Raw genomic sequence first — 22,354 nt, 5'->3', positions numbered from 1 at the left:
GCAAGTATTTGGGAATCGAAGCTGTTAAAAGATTTGGAAGTTAGATGGCGTTTACAAGGCTGCGATCTGAAACCACTCAGTTGCGCACAATTTGAAGAACATTTTGAGTTTATAAATTTCACATCTGAAAGAAAGGCATACATACATTTTTTTAGTGCATAAGTTCGTTCTCTGACTCACATGTACGCACATTCGAGAAATGATCGTAAGATCAAATGTAGGATGGTTTCAAATGTCATTTTAGTTAAACTATCTCTCAGTTCATTTCTGATGATATAATTTGAAATGAAGAAAAAACTAGTTGTTTCAGACTTTTGGACATCAGTGTTCCTGTCTCGATTTCTATGTATGTTTTTAAAAATGCTTTTTTTATTCAGGTATGGTCAGAGTGGTGGTGGGTTCAAAACAAAGAGCTTGAGATTCGAAACTGCCGTCAACCTGTAAATGATTTCCTGCTTTCTGAGGGAGGAGTGACACAGATCTAATAACACAGATGGAATGTAAACCTCTTTGAAATCTCTCATCTCTAAAGTGTGCATGCACATTTTCACCTACAATATAACCCTTCAAGCTCTAATCTGTTTCATTTTTTGCCAATGATTAATTATGGATTGACACATTACAATACAATTTACTAATTTGTTATTCGTTATTTGTTATCTGCCAACAATGTCTTTACTAGTAGACACAATGTGTATTTTAAAAAATTATATGGCACAAAGCCGTACAATTGCAATCACTTTGAGCAGCTAGTAAATTTACATAATTATTTCTACTCATCTCAGTGACAGGAGAAACATGCATTTAACATCAGTTTTAACTAGAGGTTTGTGTTGTAGTCTGTGCATCAAATGGGATTTTTTGTTCTTGATTTGTTCTCAGTGAAGTTGCAGGTGCGGTTTGGGGCTTGGCAGGGTCAACTGATTTTCCCATCAGTCTGACTGTGGTGTCCTCTCACCGGCACTGCTCAGAGCAACACTGCCTCTCTGTGGAGGAGCCCTGCTCCTTATTACCCATCAACCCCAAATGACTCCAAATGAGCCGAGAGAACAGGCTCAAAGTGCATTAGTGGCTTCTGCTCAGAACAAGAGCAGAATTCAGGTGACGGCTTGTAGAATCTGAACCGCATCAAAAGAAAAACTGTGAAGAAATGCTTATAGAAATATATTTAGTACTGGACCTCACAGACTGACGACTGACGATGCATATAATTACTGTAGCAAAATCTCCCCGAGGACAAATAGAATGATCTGGTTGTTGCTCATGCTCCAGATAAACAAACAAATTAAAATCACTGCCCCAATTAATATTAAAGGTATGGTATGTTGTATGTTACCATTTCTGAGCTAAATGGATCTTTTGATGAAAATCACTTTGAGCTTCTTTTTAAAGAGTTCTGTTGACTAGGACAAAATACACAGCGAGACTTTCCCTTTTAATTAAAGAAAACATTTCCACTAAATGAAAGCCTCCAGATATTCCACTGACATGAATGTCAGTTTGATTAAAGACGTTACTTATACTCAACCTGTGTATTTGAAGAAGGTGCTGATGGTATCCGGTATGTCTGGATGTGCAGACACGGTTTAGTCTTTTGCCAAAGATTTGTTTTCATCCAGTGATTCGAGCTGACTAATAATGGAGGGTCTTGAGGGCTTTAATGCCAGTTGCTTTATTGCTTTATTGCATTTTTGCAACGGATCTGTGAATTTGAGACTACCAAATATTGCAACTCTGGCTGCAACTTAAAGTACTTGGTGAATCTTCTCTAATCATCTAAAATACACTACTGTTCAAAAGTTTGGAGTTGGTAAAATTCCCATATGCTCACCAAAATTGCATTTATCTGATCAAAATTACACTTTTCTTATTTTCATATATTTTAAAAAGTAATTTATTCCTGTGATGCAAAGCTGAATTTTCAGCAACCATTACTCCAGTCGTCAGTGTCACATGATCCTTCAGAAATTATTCTAATATGCTGATTTGCTGCTCAAGAAATATTTCTTAATATTATCAATGTTGAAAACAGTTGTGCTATCTTGTGTTATCTGTAAGATAAATCTTTAGTAACTCTTTCAATGTTTTTACAACCACTTTTGATCAATTTATTGCGTACTTGCTGAATAAAAGTATTTTTTTATTGTTTGAAAAATCTTACTAACCCAAAACTTTTAAATGACAGTACATAAATCAAATTATCAATTTTGTACATTCAAATCAAAAGAAAGAAAAGCAGTATGCAGCCAAGTTAAATGTGTGCAAGCTTAGTATTTAAGTACAAACTAAATTAAATATTTTTTTATGTTTATTGGTCATGCATTCAGCAAAACAGAAAAAAAAGATTCATAGTGTTAGATTTAAGAAATATCTACACATTTGTTTTCAAAACATAGGTAAGTAAGTGCAAAAATAGTTTTGCCTCAATTCAGCTGATTTACAGACTTGATTCTAATATATTGATATCAGGTATATAAGTCATTCTGTGGTTAGATATATTTATTTAATTACCACTAGACTGCATAATTTATAGTTGTTGCACTTTCTGTGCAAATTTCATGTACTATACTCAGTCTATTTCTTCTCTCATGATGAAATAATTTAAACTCAAATCAATATATTATGTACATTTATACGGTAAGTAGCTGTGTTGGGGTAGTCAATAAACTGATCACCCTATCTTGGCTTATTTTGTGCTATTGAGTGGCTGGCTGTACACTATTTCTAACTTATAACTAGCTCCACATGGAATCAGAACTCTGCAGAAAGTCCTAAACGCCTGTCATTCACAAACTTCTGCCTTCCCTTGGGTGTTTGTTTATATAATATTTTGACTAATTTGATTACGCCTTTAGCTACTGATACAAGTCTGGTACTCTCAGCTCTCCTTTTTCCATTGTAGAATTTCCAATAAAATCAGCACAGAAAATGCAAAAAAAAAAAAAAAAAAAGTCAGTAAGCTGTGTTTGAATTTGCTCATAGCAGTACAACAACTCTCTAGCATGCCAGTGATTTGAGAAGTAAAGCTACCTTAAGTTTTAATGGTGGTGAGAGTTATTTGGTTCTTCTTTGTAGTTTGATCCAAATGCCCTTCTCGGGACGCAGAATGAGTTCCCCCAGAGGCCGCAGTTCCTCATGGCTCTGACACGCCTCTACGTCAAAGTGACGCAAGATCGTAGCAAGAACTACCTTCTCCTCCATCATGGCGAAGCGCTGGCCTGGAGCCACAGACGCACAGACAAGTGGGAAAGAGAGAATAAGGTCTCAGAATGGCAACAAGACTAAGAGAGGGGGGAAGTTCATGAAGTAAATTTCTACAAATGCTCTTATTTGGAGCTTTCATTCCTGGAAGGCAGTTGGAGATGAGTCGAGTGCTGAAATAATAAATCTCCAAAGGTATGTGGCTCTCATTCAGTTTCGTTAGAAGCTTCTTCTTTTGTGTGGCCAGCGACCTGAACCTGCGAGCACCACTCGCTGTGAAACAATCTGTTTTATTCAGAGGTGGGACAGAGGCCCAAAGGGAGAATAAGTACACTGCATCTATCTTTTAACTATCCATGCTAAATACGCAGATTGACTCTTGGGTAAAGTATAATAGGAAGAGAAACTCCACTTTAAACGTTCTTGAGAACATTCTCGTTTTTTAACTTCTTAATTTAACTTCTTTTAACTTGAGCATGGGATTTTTGGACTGTGCGCTCAATGTTCAAACACATCCATCTAGTGTGTTTATATAGAAAAACAATGTAGAACAGTAGAATGGAAAAACGCATTCTGTGTGTCCAATCCTGCTCCTGAAGCACCAACATCCTGCAGATTTTTAGCTACAACCAGATCAAAAACACTTGCCTAGAAGTTTCTAGTAAGTCTGAAAACACTGATTAGCTGGTTCAGACGTGGTTAATTAGAGATAGAGCTAAACTCTGCAGGATGGTGGCCCTCCAGAAAGAGTTTTGTACACCCCTGACAAGTTCTGAGGATGTTATATGACTAAGTTCGGGAACCAAGAACTTCATAAAAAAAAAAAATATATATATATATTGGACCTGAATGACGCTACTGATTCTACATTGGGAAACAGGCTCAACATGTGTAGTCTGTTTACAGAGCAAATGACTCTAATGAGCGGTTTTATTTTAGTGAATCAAACACATTGCATGAAAAGTGTAGTCCAATTCCCAAACAAATGTCTTTAGTGAGTCAGTTCTTTTTAGTTAATCAAACACATACTGTAGCACACAAGAAGTATAGTCTGATTCCCAAGCAAACATCTCAAGTGAGTTGGTTCTTTTTAGTAAATCAAACATATCATGCTCAATCAGTGCAGTTTAATTCCCAATAATGTCTCAATTGAGTCAGTTCTTTTCAGTGAATCAAACACGGAGCACACAGCTACAGTAGTATAGTCTGATTCCCAAACAAATGCCTCTAGTGAGTCAGTTCTTTTTAGTGAATCAAACACATAACGCACAACAAGTATATCCTGATTCCTAAGCAAACATCTCTAGTGAGTCAGCTCTTTTTAGTAAATCTAACATATACAGTAGTGGACAGCCAGCGCAGTCCAATTCCCAATAATGTCTCAATTGAGTCAGTTCTTTTTAATGAATCAACCACATATCACACAGTTAGTATGATTCCCAAACAAATGTCTCTATTTCTAGTGAGTTGGTTCTTTTTAGTGAATCACATACTTAAATGCAACCACTGTATATTGTAGTGTGTATTGTAGTGTAATTCCTGAACAAATTACTCTTATGAATCATTTTTTTTATTAATTAAAAAACATAAAACTTTCAACTAACTGTGAGACTTAAATCAGCATAATCTTTCAATTCTTTACGATTCCCTTCCCTATACATATGGCCCCTCTAATACAATGTGTTATTGTACGGTTATGGTACAGTTTTAAACCTTTTTATCTTATGTACCCATCAAAAAGGCTCATGTAACCCCTCATCAACACCAAAACAGAAATGTGTTCATTTTTACAATAATTGATATTATTCTGGATAGAATTCAGCATATTAATTTCTATTATAAGTCAATTTTACACCAAAAACTGTTCTTTTTCTTACCGATGCAGTTTCTTGGCCCTGCAGAGAAAGGGATGTATGCATATGGATGCCTCCCTTTGCTGTTTTCTGGCAGAAACCTTTCCGGTCGAAATTCCTCAGGTTCTGGAAAGTAGCGTGGGTCCCGGTGAAGAGCATATGGTATGATAACAGCATTCACTCCTTTTGGGACCTTGAAGCCATCTGCAACCGAGCAACACAACAACAGCAGTCTTTCAATTATGTTATACATGTCACATTTTTTTAACAATTGATCAGGACACTGCACCACTACATTTGGCTTAGCACACACCAAACTATACATCTGTGTAGGAGACAGAATAAATTAGAATCGTTAGAAGACAGAATCGCGATTCATATTTGAATAGATTTTTACATGCACCTCTAGTTTTCTCTTCCTCTTCTCTAAAGCAGCGCAGCATGGCCTCGCCCCCTTCATTACATGTTCTCGGGGGCGGGGTTTATCTGGTTTTGTGATGTCACAAACCCGGGAAGTAACTCGTTGTAGTCCCTACCAGCTGTTTTTGTAGGCATTAAACTGCCAGAATTTTTTCAGAAAGTTTGCATTGAACTTTCAGCTTCGTAACTTTGCAGATATTGTTTATGCTCAAACAGCAACATTAGACACTAACTAACTTTAAAAAAAGAAAAAAAGAAATCGCAATGAACCACCCCTTTAATAAATAATTAATAAACGGATACATTTATTGTGTTTTGCAACACTTTCCATCCTAAAAAGTTGCTGTTTTCCCATCCAGCTGCTTTGGCGTGAAAGAATCTTAGCTCTGAGTAGAAATTAACACTCCGGTTGCTTCATATTTGACAATGGGAGAAGGAAATAGAAGCCGTGACATCTGCTGTTATGCTGAGGTGCAAATAATGAGAGTGGCATCAAAAAGTGCAGATCTTTGATCTGGCAGTGTTTGGCAAGGTGACAAACTGCTGCCACCTACTGATATGACAGCTCTCGCAGATGCTGCGTGCAAACAGAGGCACGGAGGGGAAGATCCGCAGAGTCTCCTTGATGACACACTCCAGGTAGCGCAGCTTTTTCAGGTCCTCCACCCCCACGTGGCGGTCTGACGAACCTGCCAATCAGAACACAGGAGATGCAGCTAAACTCTACAGTAAATAAGGTTGTTAGAAAACATTCACAAGCATCTAGATGCTTTCTCGACTACTCAGCGGAACTAAACAGAACAAATTGTTTTATGAAGAACACATGGTAGGCATTACGCTCAATAACACACGTGAGAAAGACCTTTTTACCGAACACTTCCTGTAGTTCTGCCTGCACTGCCTTCTGGACCTCAGGATGGGAGCCAATCAGATGTAAAGCCCAGTTCATTGAAGCTGCTGTGGTATCATGACCCTGTCAAAGATAACGTTTTTTCAAACAATGTTCTGTCTTCACAGAGTTTCCTTTTGTAGTTTTATTTGTACCTCAAACATGAAGGTGTCCACTTCCTCCTGAATGTCCTCATGACTCAAATTATGTCCATCCTCATAAGTAGTTTTTAACAGCATATCTAGGAAGGCCTGTCTTTTCCTAGGCCTCTGGTCAGAATCACTATCAGGTTCAGAGCTCGTGAACTTTGCTCTTTCCTTGATGACCTTCAAGAAAACACAAAAAATTCTAATTTATAATAATTAAGTAATAATAATCTGACACTCATCTGTCTTTCTTGGCTATAGTGTGTGCCATACAGAACAGAAATAAATGACTTAATTTTCCTGAAGCAACCTTATCTTGACACTACATTGTGTTATTGTTAAATAATAATTTACTTAAATTGAAATAAAGCTGAAATAAACCTGGCAAGTAAAAATTATTCTAAGTAAATAAGTAAAACTAAACTGAAATAAAAGATAAAGCTAAATAGCTTATAGCTAAATAGCAAAACAGCTATTTAAATATACATATTTAAAACTAATAAAAAAGACAAAAGCACATAATGCAATTACTAAAACTGAAAATGTAAAAATAAAAACTAATTCAAAATATTAATTAGTTATACAATAGTGAAGGGTTGATTCAGGATAATTGGGATATTTCATCTCAATGGCAAAAAGTGTCCCAATTTACCTAAATTCACCCTATAAATAATGATGATGATCACTCACACTTGCAGTGAAGGAATGGAGAATCTTCAGTCTTCTGGAATGTTCTTTGCCTTCCTCTAACTTGTTGTAGATCCAGTCTGGCCACAGCCATGGTGCCCTCTGTCTCTTGGTGATGATGTCACTCATTCTGCAAGAGTAATATAAACACTGTCAGTTCTTAGAGAGAACAACATGGCTTTCCTATGTATTCCCTATGTTCTACCATTGAATTACACTACTTACTTACAGACACTTTGGACATACTCAGAGTCAGAATTGCTCTGAGCATAGATCTTCTTTCCCATTGCAGTTTCTGTTGTAGACAAACATATCACATGTGTTATTAATAGTTATTAACTAAACAATAAGCGTAAGGCCTATTACATTAGCATGCATAAGCAGTATGCAAACAGCAAAACCTCAAATTGTGCTTTCCCACTTTATATGGAAAGATTGAATACCGTACTGCATATGATATCCAAAGCACATAATGTTATGTAGCTGAAGCAGTTGAATGGCTCTCCGTCCATGTGCTTCTGCATCTTTTGTATCAAAATATCGGTTTGTTCGTTCATCACCTCCAGGAAGTCGGAGAGGATGGAGAAGTGGAAGGTTGGAGTCAGCATTTTACGCCGGTTACGCCACTTCTCCCCTGTGCTGTGGGAAGAAAAGTTGGGAAGAGTCAAGTCTGTGACCTCAACATAGCTTTAATACTGTAAAGTGAACATGGAGATCATTTTATATTCAATTTCGGTGTTTCTGGACTCTGCTGCGTTTGGACAGATGGCCATTGACCCTGTGTCCAGTGTGGCTGATTATAAACTACTGTGCTTTTGATAGACTTTGTTTGCAGTGCTTGATGCAAGCTGCTTTTGAATATGAGATATGAGATCTGCCAGTTTGGCAGGTGGTCCTCTACCGTATGTGAAACAAAGTTTAGTTTGACTTTAAATGTTTTGAGCTTTGAAGGACATGATTGCAGCTTTTTAGATAGAGATTTTAGATATAAGACAGCAGTACTCTTAATACTCTTAAAACATTAATGCTGCTCAAACATTTAAAGATATAACCATAATAACCACAATTACATATGAATGTATTTAACAACTGTTTTTTTTTTCTTCACAAAATGTGAATATTTAAACTGCATTTTAGATATTTGTATTTTAAATGTAAAATTTAGATTTTTTTTAATTAATATTTTTTTGTGGTTTTCTGAAGCTCAGTGGTGCTGATATGCAAAATGCTAATTCACATGCATGAACTGATAAAAATGTACACCTTCAGTGCAGTGTTCATTTCTGCTAAATACTGTACAAAAATGTAAATACCCTCAGAAAGTACTGAAATAACAAAATTATTATTTTTTTCTATGCACCTGCCTTTAACCATTATTTTTTTTAAACACTCCCCTCATTACCATTGGTAAAAAAAAAAAGAGATAAACCCGCCCCAATCTCATTCAACTGGTTAAACCACTATTGCTGTTTATTACACAATTTTTAGTCTATTATTAATATATATTAAGAAGGAAGAAACTATTTTAACTTCTTTTAGCTATTTTACTGAATTTACCCTATTCATCTACATAATACATCTACAAATCACGTATTATGTTAACAGTGAGCATTACAACAGACTGTAAAAGAATTATAAAAAGAAAGTAATTTTCACAAAAATGGTGGTAAACCCACCGTACCTGGTGAGCAGGCCGGTGCCGAGCCAGGGGTGCAGGAACCTGTATGAGTATGACTTGTCAAGGTGTCTGGAATTGCTGAGGACCACCTGATGGGAAAACATAGGTTTGAGAATGAACTGGCAACTGTGAGGAAAATTATACACAAGTAAATGGAAAGGATACAATTTCAGTAACAGGCACCTCAATATTCTCTGCATGATACAAGATCAGAAAGGGGACTGGACCCACCCACAACTTTGCTAGAGGAAGGTGTCTGTTTTTAGTCTATTATTAATATATATTAAGAAGGAAGAAACTATTTTAACTTCTTTTAGCTATTTTACTGAATTTACCCTATTCATCTACATAATACATCTACAAATCACGTATTATGTTAACAGTGAGCATTACAACAGACTGTAAAAGAATTATAAAAAGAAAGTAATTTTCACAAAAATGGTGGTAAACCCACCGTACCTGGTGAGCAGGCCGGTGCCGAGCCAGGGGTGCAGGAACCTGTATGAGTATGACTTGTCAAGGTGTCTGGAATTGCTGAGGACCACCTGATGGGAAAACATAGGTTTGAGAATGAACTGGCAACTGTGAGGAAAATTATACACAAGTAAATGGAAAGGATACAATTTCAGTAACAGGCACCTCAATATTCTCTGCATGATACAAGATCAGAAAGGGGACTGGACCCACCCACAACTTTGCTAGAGGAAGGTGTCTGTTTTCATTTGTGCCCTCAATAATCTGGTTGAAAAAATCTTCAACATAAACACACTTTTATAATTTTGCAGTGTTAACTGATCATTGTTAATTGATGCTAGTTAAAAAGAACACAGTCTCTTACCGCCTGCATTGGCTTTAAACTGCAGTGCATTGCCAATGATTGGATAAGCGCCTGGCATTCCTGGAATTGGTCTCATTTCGTTCCATTTTCCTATATAATTTTTAAGTGGATGATATGTAGTAGATGCCAATAGAAGCAAAAGAACGGCTGTGAATATAATCCCTAAAATGTATAATCCAAAAAGGACGCCCATTTTGTTTGGATGAAGCTGGCCGTAGCTAATGCTCTGAAAGAAGCTCACAGGCTGCTTCACCGTGAACTTCAGACTTAACTGTTTCACTTGCTTAGTACAAACAGAGAGAGAAAAAACACCCTAGGCTGATCAAACAGATGGAGTTATGATACATAACTGGGACGCATGCAGGTTATCTGTGGGTAAAGGGCCTCTCGCTAAAACATTAACAGACAGCAGTGGTAATGCAGCAATAGATAATGATCTGGCATATTACTGGTGGCTTTTTGTATGTGTGTTGTGGTTTACTGGGACAAATTCTCCCATGGAAGAGCTCTGCCAAGTCTTTTGTTAAAGACAGAAAAGCACCTCTGATGATCACTGTGATATATCACTGAACCTTTGCCAAATTATACAACCATTGTATTGCTAATGACTCCACCAAGCAGATAACAGTCTTAATAAAATGTTGCTGAACCAAACAGTTTGGTAGAATTGATATCACTGAAAAATAAAATAATAATTAGGCTATGAATTGTCTTTTAATCAACCTGTTGGCCGCAGACATCTGTTTAAGCAGTATAAACAAATAAATATAATACTTTACATGAAATATGCATTAACTTACAATAACAAAAGAAGATTGGCATTCATTCTTCATCATTTTAAAAAAGGTAAAAAACAGGGAGGTCATTAGTCCTGTTTGCTCCAGATGTTGAGGTCAATGTGAAAAACTGTCAAGTCCATAAACTGAAGGCACTGCATGTGACTGGACATCAGGTAACAAACCATACAGCAAATCACAATCAACTGAAATTATGACATATCAGTGCATATCAGTCTATTGTATTCATAATCATATGGCTCATTAAGCTCTTTTGTTTAATTACAAAATTAACTCCCATGCTATGGCATGACAGGTTGAAATTTCTTCCTCACATGCACTGGAAACCGGCTCAGCTGTTTCCGGTGATTCTGGCCACCTGAAAGCAGATGGTATTGATGAGCAGACTCAGACTTGATGAAATATTTTCATTGTGTGAATCTCTTCTTTACCAGGACCGTGCCTTATTGAACGTGTTAATTAATCTCCAGTGTCCCAAAAGCTAAATAAATAAAATAATTCTCACAAAGAACTCACATATTCCTTTTAATTAAAGCCCCTTTGTCATTGCTTGTTTTTCTGGATCATTCATTTGTTGATTCTATGCAGTCTATGGAGTATACTCTGCAAAGTTAATTGGTTCAGGCTTTAAAGTTGCATATTAAGTAAACATAAACAAAAGGCAATAGATTTAAACTATGTGACACTAACTAATAAACTGCTGTTTCTGTATTAAATTAAAAATAATAAGCAGTAGTGCATTGACCTATAGATCCGATCAGGGGCATGTTCCCTCCATCCCCGTCAGCGCAGGGTAGACGCCTCCTGCTGGGTGTGACACACTCCAAAAACCCACTAGCTGTAGAGCTGATGATGCCCATACTGAAGCCTGTCACTCCCATTGGTGTGCTCTCACCTAAGAGACATACAGAAAAAGCTTACATTACATTTTAATGTTTCTTCTATTACTTATTTTTAGGAAGTAAAACTGTAGAAGGCAAATCCATGGTACTGTATGTCTGTGTTGTTCCTCTTGCCACTGGCCAGATCAGGGACCTACTTAGTAAAAGTAACCCACCTTTGACAAGTCCTCGACTTGTCCTCATGTTACAGGCAAAATCCATGGGTGTGAAGGACCTTTTCATTGGGGTGTCAGACTGCAGAACAAAAACATGGCATGAGTTACATCTAACAATAGACTCCTCTGTATTTACCTCCTATTTCAAGCACTGTTACCACAGCAGGAAAGTATCTGTATCACTTCCTTGTTAGGGGTGGTGTCATGTTTCTACAAAGTTGTATAGAAATGCAGTTTTGGTATTTGGATTTGTTCTACATTAAACTGCTGGTTACCTATAGCTATAACTGCATAACATCTGATATCACAATGACTACTCCTGACTGTACATGTACGTCGTCAAGACTTCTGTTTAATGTATGTGTTGTCATCTGCAATGCATGCTGTTTTCATCTACACTACTGTACTGTAATCATAATTGCAGGGTAGATTTACTCTGAATGTGTGAGTAGTATTGGGCCGAGACTCCAGCATCAGGGTGGGCTCTCTCAGAGGTGGGAGGCCTCTTAGGATCCTTCCTCTGAGCTAAGAAATACAGAGAAAGATTACAGCTTTGATTGTGAAACCAAACTAAATCAGTGCAGACTGAATAGCCAACCATCTTTACTTGCACAGAACTGTTTAAAAAATATTCCTTCCAATTAAAATGTAGGTATTATTTTAAAATACTCTGAATTTTCTGTAAAAGGGCAAAGGGCAACCATGTTTACTGTTTTCAGTGTCAAGTCAACCAGACCATGGAGGCAGTATGCCCCTTTCACCCATTTAAAAAACCGCTGCTATCTCTGTTTACAGAGATCAGAGTACACATGGCTAGCTTTTCTTTCGTGGGATGCCGAAACACCTTTCTGCTTGTGGATTTACACTTAAGTTCTGTCCAAAACCAAAGGCAGCTGCTCTGCTGAAAGGTTTCAGATAGTTTTCACCATAATGTCAAATAAATTCAAATCTAATTCAAATGAGATAGCTTTGCAAAAATTTTATATAAGCAAATATTTAATCACTACAATACTTGCTTCCCTGTTAACAGCTGGAAATTAATAAATGAACATCTATGAATTAATACAACCACTCCATCTGTCTGTATTCTAATTATTTTCATTAACCACAAGTACATAATTGTGGGATATCATTAACCACGAAGGACATATATCCTGTCTTTAAAACCCAACTACATGAAGTCATCTTTGCAGACAGGATGTTTCATAAACATTTGATGTCTAAGCACAGGCAATATTTTTTTTCAGGTTTTGAAAAAGTCATAGGATGGTTGGTCAATTCTAATGTGTTTGGTTTCACTAGAGCTGTGAAAGACAAGGTTGACATAGACTTTATCATGTATAGCTAGTAAAAGGCAGTGGCAAATGTTAAATCCAACAGATTATGTTTGTGAAATATGTATGTTTCATGTATATACACTACCATTAAAAAATGTGGGGTCGAAAATATTTGTAACATTTTTTTCAAGAAGTCTTTTGCGCACCAAGCCTATGTGATCAAAAACACATATGTAAGACACAGTAAAAATATTAATATTGTGAAATATGACAATTTAAAATAATTTTTTTCTATTTGAATATTTTCCTGTGATGGTAAAGCTGAATTTTAAGCGTTTTCACCATAATGTCAAATAAATTCAAATCTAATTCAAATGAGATAGCTTTGCAAAAATTTTATATAAGCAAATATTTAATCACTACAATACTTGCTTCCCTGTTAACAGCTGGAAATTAATAAATGAACATCTATGAATTAATACAACCACTCCATCTGTCTGTATTCTAATTATTTTCATTAACCACAAGTACATAATTGTGGGATATCATTAACCACGAAGGACATATATCCTGTCTTTAAAACCCAACTACATGAAGTCATCTTTGCAGACAGGATGTTTCATAAACATTTGATGTCTAAGCACAGGCAATATTTTTTTTCAGGTTTTGAAAAAGTCATAGGATGGTTGGTCAATTCTAATGTGTTTGGTTTCACTAGAGCTGTGAAAGACAAGGTTGACATAGACTTTATCATGTATAGCTAGTAAAAGGCAGTGGCAAATGTTAAATCCAACAGATTATGTTTGTGAAATATGTATGTTTCATGTATATACACTACCATTAAAAAATGTGGGGTCGAAAATATTTGTAACATTTTTTTCAAGAAGTCTTTTGCACACCAAGCCTATGTGATCAAAAACACATATGTAAAACACAGTAAAAATATTAATATTGTGAAATATGACAATTTAAAATAACATTTTTCTATTTGAATATTTTCCTGTGATGGTAAAGCTGAATTTTAAGCATCATTACTCTTCGGTCTTTAGTGTCACATCCTTCAGAAATCACTCTAATATGCTGATTCACTGCTCAAGAACATTTCTTATTATTATTATCAATTCTTAATACAGTTGTGCTGCTTAATATTCTGTGGAAACCATGATACATTATTTCAGGATTCTTTGATAAACAAAGTTCAAAAGAATTATTTGAAAAATATTTTTTTTTTAAACAGTGTAAAAGTTTTACATTTTTATAGAAATTCATTGCATCCTTGCAGAATAAAAATATTAATTTCTTTCAAAAAGAAAAAAAAATCTTACCGACCCTAGACTTTTGAATGGTAATGTACTGCAAGTATGTGTGAAAAAAATAAATCAAGGTGGCGAGGGAGTAGCATGAATCTCTTCAGATAGGCAGATCAATAGTCTGCAGGCCACAGTAACACTGGTGTGGCTTGTTACCTGCACAAGCCTGGAAATAGGTGCATAGTATTCTTGCTCTTGAGACTCAGAGTGTATCTGAGGAAGCCTGTGGCTCTGAACCGCACTCACCGGTGGAGAGGGCAGGCTTTCATTCACAGTGGATCTGCGCGAAACAAACCCAAGAACACATACTTACTCTAATTAGCATTCTGCATGTTTACCCATGCCTGATACCCCTGCAGGAGCTCAGGGCTACTTCTGTGATTTTCCCAAGTGATGACAAGGTTAAAAGTGTTACAATTAATAAGGTGCAATGCAGCTTGAGGGACCAATTTAACAAGCGCTTTTAAAAGAAGTCTGCATTTCAAAAGAAGGCCTCGGCCTGTTATAACGGGACCCCAGTAGACCCTGCATTGAATAATCTGCAGCCACATATTCTGATAGAATTACATCATGCATAAAGGAGTTGCTGCAACAGAACCTCTTCATGTAAAACTTGTGAGGATATAAAATGGTGCACGCAGAGGTATAGTTCACCCAAAAAACATTCTCAGAGGAGCACATAAGAAGAAATTATGCTTCACACGTTACAATGAATTGGGACTGGAGCTTTCAAGCTTCAAAAAGAATGCTACAAAAGTATCTTACAAGTATCATAAAAGCGGCCCATATGTTTTGTGCATTACATTCTAGAGCCACATGATAAACAGTCCAAAATCGTTAATTATACACAATTTCCCCTCCAGGGAGCTGTTAACCACTGATCAGTCAGTCAGTGAGTTGAACTTAAGAAGTGAATCGGCATGATTTATCAACAAATCATTCAGACCAGTTTGTTGAACTATGAACTCATTCAATTGAAAATATCTGACTCAAAAGAACAATTTGTTCACAATTTGTTAAACTGAACTGGATAATAATTGTCTTCTATAGAGCTGCTTTACAGCTGAATCAAATTCGTTTTGTAAATAATGAAATCTGCAACATTAACATTTATTGAACTGTTATACCGCTGTGCCCCAGTAAAATATTACTGATCAGTCCTTGTGTGTCAGTGGGATTGACATACAGTTTGTCTGAGAATCATTTTATTGACAATCATTTTCTTTGATAATATTTCAGCAATCATCATATGTGTTTTCTATCCGTTGTTTAGAATCAGAAATAGTGATGCCTAATTCACGAATAAATCACTATTTTGATCTAATTGATCAAATGTGTTTGCATATCTGAAATGGTTTTTGATTCATTCAGACAGTTCACCCATGCACTAAATCATTTGCAGCGGTTTCTCACACCGGAATAGTAATGGGATATTTTATAAGACAGAAAACAAAACGAGTGCTGACTGAGATGGATATTTACCTACAATCCATTGCACTTGCAAATGTCTACCATTTGTCAACAACAAAGCAGCTCTTTACTACACGCACAGCTTGTGAACGACTCTGTACTGCAGATAAAGAGGATTTATATCCATTAATATCCCAAACAGTATTAAAAAAGAAGATAAAAATAAAGGCAACCTTTGTGAGTGTGTGATAAAAGGCTAGAAAAGCCCCTGTTCAAAACTAATAAACTTTGCAACATTAACACTGTTACTGAACTAAACTGAGCTGAATAATGACATTATTATCTTTTTAGAGCTGCTTTACAGTTGAAATGTCATTAGTTTCATAATTTAAGGACTTTAAAACATTAATGATGTTATTTTCTTATTTAATACTGTGAAGCTGCTTTGAAATCTGTATTGTATAAAGTGTTTTATAAATAAAAGCGAAAACATGTGAAATGAATCTACTTTTTTTTACTAACTTTCATGATAGTGCCAACTAGGGAGAAGAACTAGGGTGGATGTCAGTATTATTAATGAATTCTGACTTTAATTTAATGAAGCTCCCCACACAAAGTTATCACATGGCTTTAAACACTTGAACCATTATGCAAAATTCATGTGGACTACTTTTATGATACATCCGTGGTGCTCTTTTGTTATTTTAAAGCTTTCTGTTTGTGTTCCACAAAAGAAAGAAAGAAAGTCATATGGGTTTGGAACAACATTTGAACAGTTCCTTTAAACTCTTTAATCATGTGTGCACAGTTACAGCTCACAGTCTAGTTCCTCGTAAGATTTGGCTTCCGTTTGCCGTTAGGTTGTGGTACATCCGAACCCTGCCACTGAGTCTGGGGAGTCTGCGCTGGCTTTACAGTTGAAATGTCATTAGTTTCATAATTTAAGGACTTTAAAACATTAATGATGTTATTTTCTTATTTAATACTGTGAAGCTGCTTTGAAATCTGTATTGTATAAAGTGTTTTATAAATAAAAGCGAAAACATGTGAAATGAATCTACTTTTTTTTACTAACTTTCATGATAGTGCCAACTAGGGAGAAGAACTAGGGTGGATGTCAGTATTATTAATGAATTCTGACTTTAATTTAATGAAGCTCCCCACACAAAGTTATCACATGGCTTTAAACACTTGAACCATTATGCAAAATTCATGTGGACTACTTTTATGATACATCCGTGGTGCTCTTTTGTTATTTTAAAGCTTTCTGTTTGTGTTCCACAAAAGAAAGAAAGAAAGTCATATGGGTTTGGAACAACATTTGAACAGTTCCTTTAAACTCTTTAATCATGTGTGCACAGTTACAGCTCACAGTCTAGTTCCTCGTAAGATTTGGCTTCCGTTTGCCGTTAGGTTGTGGTACATCCGAACCCTGCCACTGAGTCTGGGGAGTCTGCGCTGGGCTGTGGGTTTCTGTATGAGTATACCGGACCCTCTCAGAGCCTGGGTCTTCACACACATCAACACGTTTGCTCCATCATCTGGGTCATACCTTAAGAGGAGCCAAGACAGATCAAGTTGTAGGTCTTCATTTGTTTTCATATTGATTTATCTGCAGTTAATATATTCCTTAATTCTGCTCCTTATTAAATTGTCTTAGAAAAATAGAAATAGCATTTTTGTAGGGTTAGATATTAACTTTCCAAAATCCAAAAGACTTACAGCGCTCTCTCACTAAATTCCTGATGCCTCTGTTGCAGTGGCTTTGCTTGGATTGTCATAACACCATTTAAATTAATCTTGTAGGCACTTGACTCCTGACAGAAGAAATGACACATTAATAATAGACAAAGTAATAATCAGGACATGTTTTGGTAAGTTGTCACCTGTACATTATTGCTGCATGTTGACAGGAGTGTGGTTCTGCTGCTGGAACCTCTGGACAACAGAAGATCATGTCCTTTAACGGGGAGTTGAGATGAAGGCTCTTGACTGGAGCTCTCTAATGTTCTCCTCTGTGTTGCTCCATCTGATGCCAAGAGAACATTAGGGATTTAGGGAAATCACTAACAGTGCACTTAAGTGCTGGCAGATTAACAACTGAATTTCATTTTATTACTCCAAAATGCCATAGAGTAGCACAAACAGACTTGGGGACAAATACAGTTCATGCTGATGCCTCAAGGATCCTTTCATTGTTGTTGTTTTTATCATTAATAATTATTTTTTAAAACATATTTATGTATTGTTTACAAGCTTACACCCATTTGAAATGCTTTGACAAAGACAATTGTCCTGTGCTGATGTATTTCCTATTGAAATTGAAGTTGAACGTAAAGTTTTGGTGAGCCATATCAAAGCGTTCATCCATTTTGATCATGGTTTCCACAAAAATATTAAGCAGCTCGATTGTTTTCAACATATATAATAATATTAAATGTTTATTGAGCAGCAAAACAGCATGTTCGAATAATTTCTGAAGATTGGAGTAAAGATGCTGAAAACTCCACTCATGGGGTCTTTAAGTATGCAAAAGCTGTGTTCTTCACCCACACAGGATCAAGTGATCAAACATGTACTGTTGGCTAATTCTGCTGGTTTAGATATTCAGTAATTCAGACACACCCGGGAGATGTTTCTCCCAGTACTTGTGTAAGAGCTCCTCCAGAAGACCCACCACCTCCCTCCATATGTCATCAAATAGCTCATCTGCAACTGCGTCACGGATGCATGCATGAGGGAATACCGGGGGGACTCCACCCCTGGGGGCCACGGATGAAGACTTCCTCTGATCCACCTCCTCCTCTTCCCTACAGTCAAAAGAATTACGCAAGTTATTATAACCAAATATTCCCTTCTGACAGAATGCCTTAGTCCATTTATGGTGAATAAAACTGCAGAAAACAGAGGATGTAACGAGGCAGCATAGTATTTGCAGAATTCAGATGACCAGTTACTGAATATCTATTGAAATGCAAAGAAATTTGATTCAATGGAAATCAAGAGTAAGGAAGACTGGGGCTAGTTGTCACAATGACTACTGCATATCACAGTGAGTTTGAGTCAAAGATCCAGTTAGTTTGTTATTTATTATTATCTCCAAACTAAAATTTAAATATCATGCATTTAGTTTTATATGAGTATGTTGTCATATGTGTTCTTAATGTTATGGAAAAAACAATACATTTTTACAATATATTTTTAATGACAATATACAGGTATGCAAGCTTAAATAATAATTAAAAAATAATAATAATAATAATAACAATACTTATATATTTTTGCATGTTATCTTTTACACTTTTGCTCTTTAATGAATTGTTTTGTTTTTCAATTATTAGTTTACTGTTTAGATTTTGCTGAATAAAATAAGCTGTTTAATAGCAGGTTACATTGTGAAAACTAACCATTACTGAGACATATTGCCATAAAAGAGCGTTTAATGAACTGTATCTTTTTTTCTTGGGCAGTACCAGCTGAAATGTTTTTTTTTAGAAGTCTTTTTAGAAGCTAAGAATTTAAGGTATGTGTATTTTCAAAAATAAACCTACAGTGAAAAATATTCACCGGAGTAAAAAGTGTGACAACTTGCCTCAGTCTTCCCTACAATTATGGTTTGTTTATGAAGGAAAAGCAAAAGCTACTTCTGCCTCTGTTGCATAATATTAGAGGGGAATGATTCATATTAATTTAGTATATTGAGTATATAAATCTTAGAAAAAAATTCTTAGCAGATTGAGTAAAGGATAACTTGTAATGTACATTTCTTTTCCATCATAAGCCAAAAACTCCTCAATGCTGCCCTCTGCTTCATACACCTCCTCTTCCTCTGAGAGGTCGAGTGAATGCTCATAAAGATGAGAGTTGGAGCTCTGGACAGACTGCTCACACCAAAGTCCCGGGGCCAGACTGCGGCCTGCTACATACAGCCTGCAGGCAGAGGGAGAGAGAGAGAAATGAGGGCGGAAGCAAAATCCCGCCACAGCCAGGCCAGACTGATAAATGCATCGCCTGTGGACATGTTCAGTGCAGTGTCTTCATAACATATTGCATATTTTTAATCAGGTGAGAGGCCTCCTCCTTGAGGGTTGGTTTTATGTGTTATATCAAATGTATAATGTATGATAGGCTTCCGTGCATATTTCAAAACAATAGATAAGTGCAGTCAAGCAAAAAGAGCTAAGCCCAGGAACCAATCAATAGCTTGAGCCCATTAATCAAGAGATAAAGGACCCCAAACATTTTTCGTAAGATAAGACTGACCTTAAAAAGTTCAGGAGTAACTCCAACGATAAACATAATATTGTGATAAATTGTACATAACGACAAGAAATTGTAGAAGAACATTAGTTTAAATTGAACTTCTACATATTAAACTACATATTTATCTACATATTCTACACTAAAATCTACATATATACATAAAATGGTATTATATTATATTATAACAGTAATTAATAATAATAATAATAATAAGATAATAGTAATTATATTATTATATATACACACTTTATTTTAAGGTCCAATTACGACTTTTGCCTCAGTAAACTCCTAATTTTATGCTTATTAATAGTTATTAAGGTAGTTATTAAGTTTAGGTATTGGGTAGGATTAGGGATGTAAAATATGGTCATGAAGAATATGTGCTTTATAAGTACTAATAAACATCCAATATGTTAATTACAGGCATGCTAATAAGCAACTAGTTAACAGTGAGAATTGGTCCCTATACTAAAGTGTTATTATATTATATTATAGTTCAAAAGTTTGAGGATGGTAAGACTTTTGAAATAAGTCTCTTATGCTCACCAAGGCTGCATTTGTTTGATCAAAATACAGTAAAACATTGATATTATGACATTTTTTACAACTTAAAATAACCGTTTTCTATATTAACATATTTTAAAATGTAATTTATTCCTGTGGTATCTCCAGCCTTCAGTGTAACATGATCCTTCAGAAATCATTCTAATATGCTTATTGGATGCTTACGAAACATTTTCTTCATATTATTGTCAATGTTGAAAACAGTTGTGCTGCTTAATATTTTTGTGGAAACTGTAATACATTTTTCAGGATTCTTTGATGAATAGAAAGTTTAAAAGAACAGCATTTATTTGAAATCTTTTGTAAGATTATAAATGTCTCTACTGTCACTTTTAATCAATTTAATGAGTTCTTGCTGAATAAAACTATTGGCTTCTTTAAAAATCTAACTGACAGCAAACTTTTGAAATGTAGTGTATCTAATTATACTCTTTAAACTAATTTACTGATTTTATGACACCTGACTTAAAGCATTTCATACAAAGGAGGTGTGAAACACACTGTCAGTAATCAATTAGGGTTTCTTGGAAATAAATATCTGAGATTTCTGTTCTTCCCTGACAAGTTTTACAGGCTTTTTCCAACCATCTGCACTGGCCCTCAGTCAGACAGACCTCCATCACTACTCAGTGCCGTAAATGGAGACTCAAGAGGACTCATTAAGTCTCACTGAACAACTATTAAATGGAACCACATATAAATCACAGTTTCATTCATTCTGTTTTCAATGAGAAAACTTTTATAGTTTAAATAATGAAATTATTCCAGCTGTGAGCTGCTATATCCTTAATACAAAGCAACTAATTAATAATGGGCATACATTTGCATTAACAGTAAATCTAATCCATGTATATTTGTTAATTTTTGTTCAAATTAATTTAGATAATTTCATGTTATTGAGGGGCTTACTCGCTATGGTCTTCTCTTTTGTACAGACAGCTGGGTGTGGAGAAGAAGGAGGTTCTGGCACTGCACTCTCGCCTGCAGATGTACTGAACACCCTCCTGTTTAGGAGGCTCCATCTGATTCCCTAAAATTCTGTAGTCAAGGATGAAGCACAACAAGACAGTATCAGTTAGCAGGGTTGTGCAAGCTTTAGAAATTATTTAAAGATTCCTTTTCAATCCTAATTCAATTATTGAATTTGCTGAATTTTGATTTTGGTTTAAAGGGGATAAAGTAAAGCAATACAAAACTTGGGTAAAAATCTGTTCCTAATTTGTGAATGTTAGCCTATATTATAACAATCAACGACGCCTTGGGCAGTTTCTGTGAAGTAACAAGAGGCAGCGATGTGTGATAGTGCTTTTATACAACAGCTCAAAATATGTTAATATTGATTAAGTTGCTTGTCACCACCCACTCAATGTAGAAAACTGCTCAATACTTTTTGTGGAAACTGTGATTTTCTTCCCCAGGATTATATGATGAATAGAACTTTTTATTTAATTTTTTTAATTTTGAAATTCTAAATTTACCTAACCCTTTTAGCCACAGAACAGTCAAAAAAATGTTTCCACAAAGGAGCTGTACCTGAGATGAGGGGTGTGTCCGTTCCACTCCTCACACTCCTCCTGCAGGGACTCCGAGCGGCTGCTGACTCTCCCCTCATACAGCAGCTCATCCACAGAGTTAAAGAGCTGACGCACACGCTGTGTATTCGCCCGCTCAAACTCCTGCACGTAAGACAAACCAAACACTAATCCACTCGATGCACAAAGCAAATAATCCCACAGCTGAGGAGATGGTGCATCTAGTGAAGCATTTGAAACAGTTAGACGCATGCACTAAAAACAGGAAACTGGGAGAGTCGATAAAATGATACACAGAACAATGCCCTGATGTGTCTTATTGATCTAGTGTTAGTTCCCTTTCAGTCGGTCACTCTCGACGTCACGTCGGATGACCGACGAAATTGGGATCTCGCTTAGAGAGACCAATCTACTTCGAGTGTAAACTAAACG

At 36.0% G+C, this 22,354-nt stretch overlaps 2 protein-coding genes across 2 annotated transcripts in view; both read right to left on the bottom strand.

Moving 5' to 3' along the window:
• Positions 1-2,379: 2,379 nt before the first annotated feature.
• Positions 2,380-10,288, bottom strand: LOC107707218 (cytochrome P450 4V2-like). Its single transcript, XM_016511166.1, has 11 exons — positions 9,713-10,288; positions 9,514-9,626; positions 9,334-9,419; positions 7,645-7,835; positions 7,422-7,491; positions 7,200-7,326; positions 6,519-6,689; positions 6,345-6,447; positions 6,029-6,163; positions 5,079-5,258; positions 2,380-3,218 (listed from the first exon to the last, which is right to left on the bottom strand). The coding sequence occupies exons 1-11, from the start codon at positions 9,903-9,905 to the stop codon at positions 3,055-3,057; spliced, it is 1,533 nt and encodes a 510-aa protein (XP_016366652.1). The 5' UTR covers positions 9,906-10,288; the 3' UTR covers positions 2,380-3,054.
• A 129-nt stretch (positions 10,289-10,417) lies between these two features.
• LOC107707186 (protein FAM149A-like) overlaps positions 10,418-22,354 on the bottom strand; it is a 24,867-nt gene continuing 12,930 nt past the window's right edge. Inside the window, exons 6-17 of the mRNA XM_016511121.1 lie at positions 21,924-22,066; positions 21,300-21,428; positions 19,326-19,493; positions 18,189-18,373; positions 17,450-17,592; positions 17,286-17,380; positions 16,936-17,115; positions 14,310-14,433; positions 12,002-12,091; positions 11,567-11,645; positions 11,255-11,404; positions 10,418-10,867 (exon numbers count right to left, since the gene is read on the bottom strand). Coding sequence (XP_016366607.1) covers positions 10,791-10,867; positions 11,255-11,404; positions 11,567-11,645; positions 12,002-12,091; positions 14,310-14,433; positions 16,936-17,115; positions 17,286-17,380; positions 17,450-17,592; positions 18,189-18,373; positions 19,326-19,493; positions 21,300-21,428; positions 21,924-22,066 — 1,563 coding nt within the window. The 3' untranslated portion in view covers positions 10,418-10,790. The remainder of the gene's footprint in view (positions 10,868-11,254; positions 11,405-11,566; positions 11,646-12,001; positions 12,092-14,309; positions 14,434-16,935; positions 17,116-17,285; positions 17,381-17,449; positions 17,593-18,188; positions 18,374-19,325; positions 19,494-21,299; positions 21,429-21,923; positions 22,067-22,354) is intronic.

Source organism: Sinocyclocheilus rhinocerous, unplaced genomic scaffold (assembly GCF_001515625.1).
Source record: "Sinocyclocheilus rhinocerous isolate Xijiao unplaced genomic scaffold, SAMN03320098_v1.1 scaffold174, whole genome shotgun sequence".
Classification (NCBI taxonomy): Eukaryota; Metazoa; Chordata; class Actinopteri; order Cypriniformes; family Cyprinidae; genus Sinocyclocheilus; species Sinocyclocheilus rhinocerous.
Note: the sequence above shows the minus strand (reverse complement) of the source record. Positions and strands in the feature narration are given on the sequence as shown.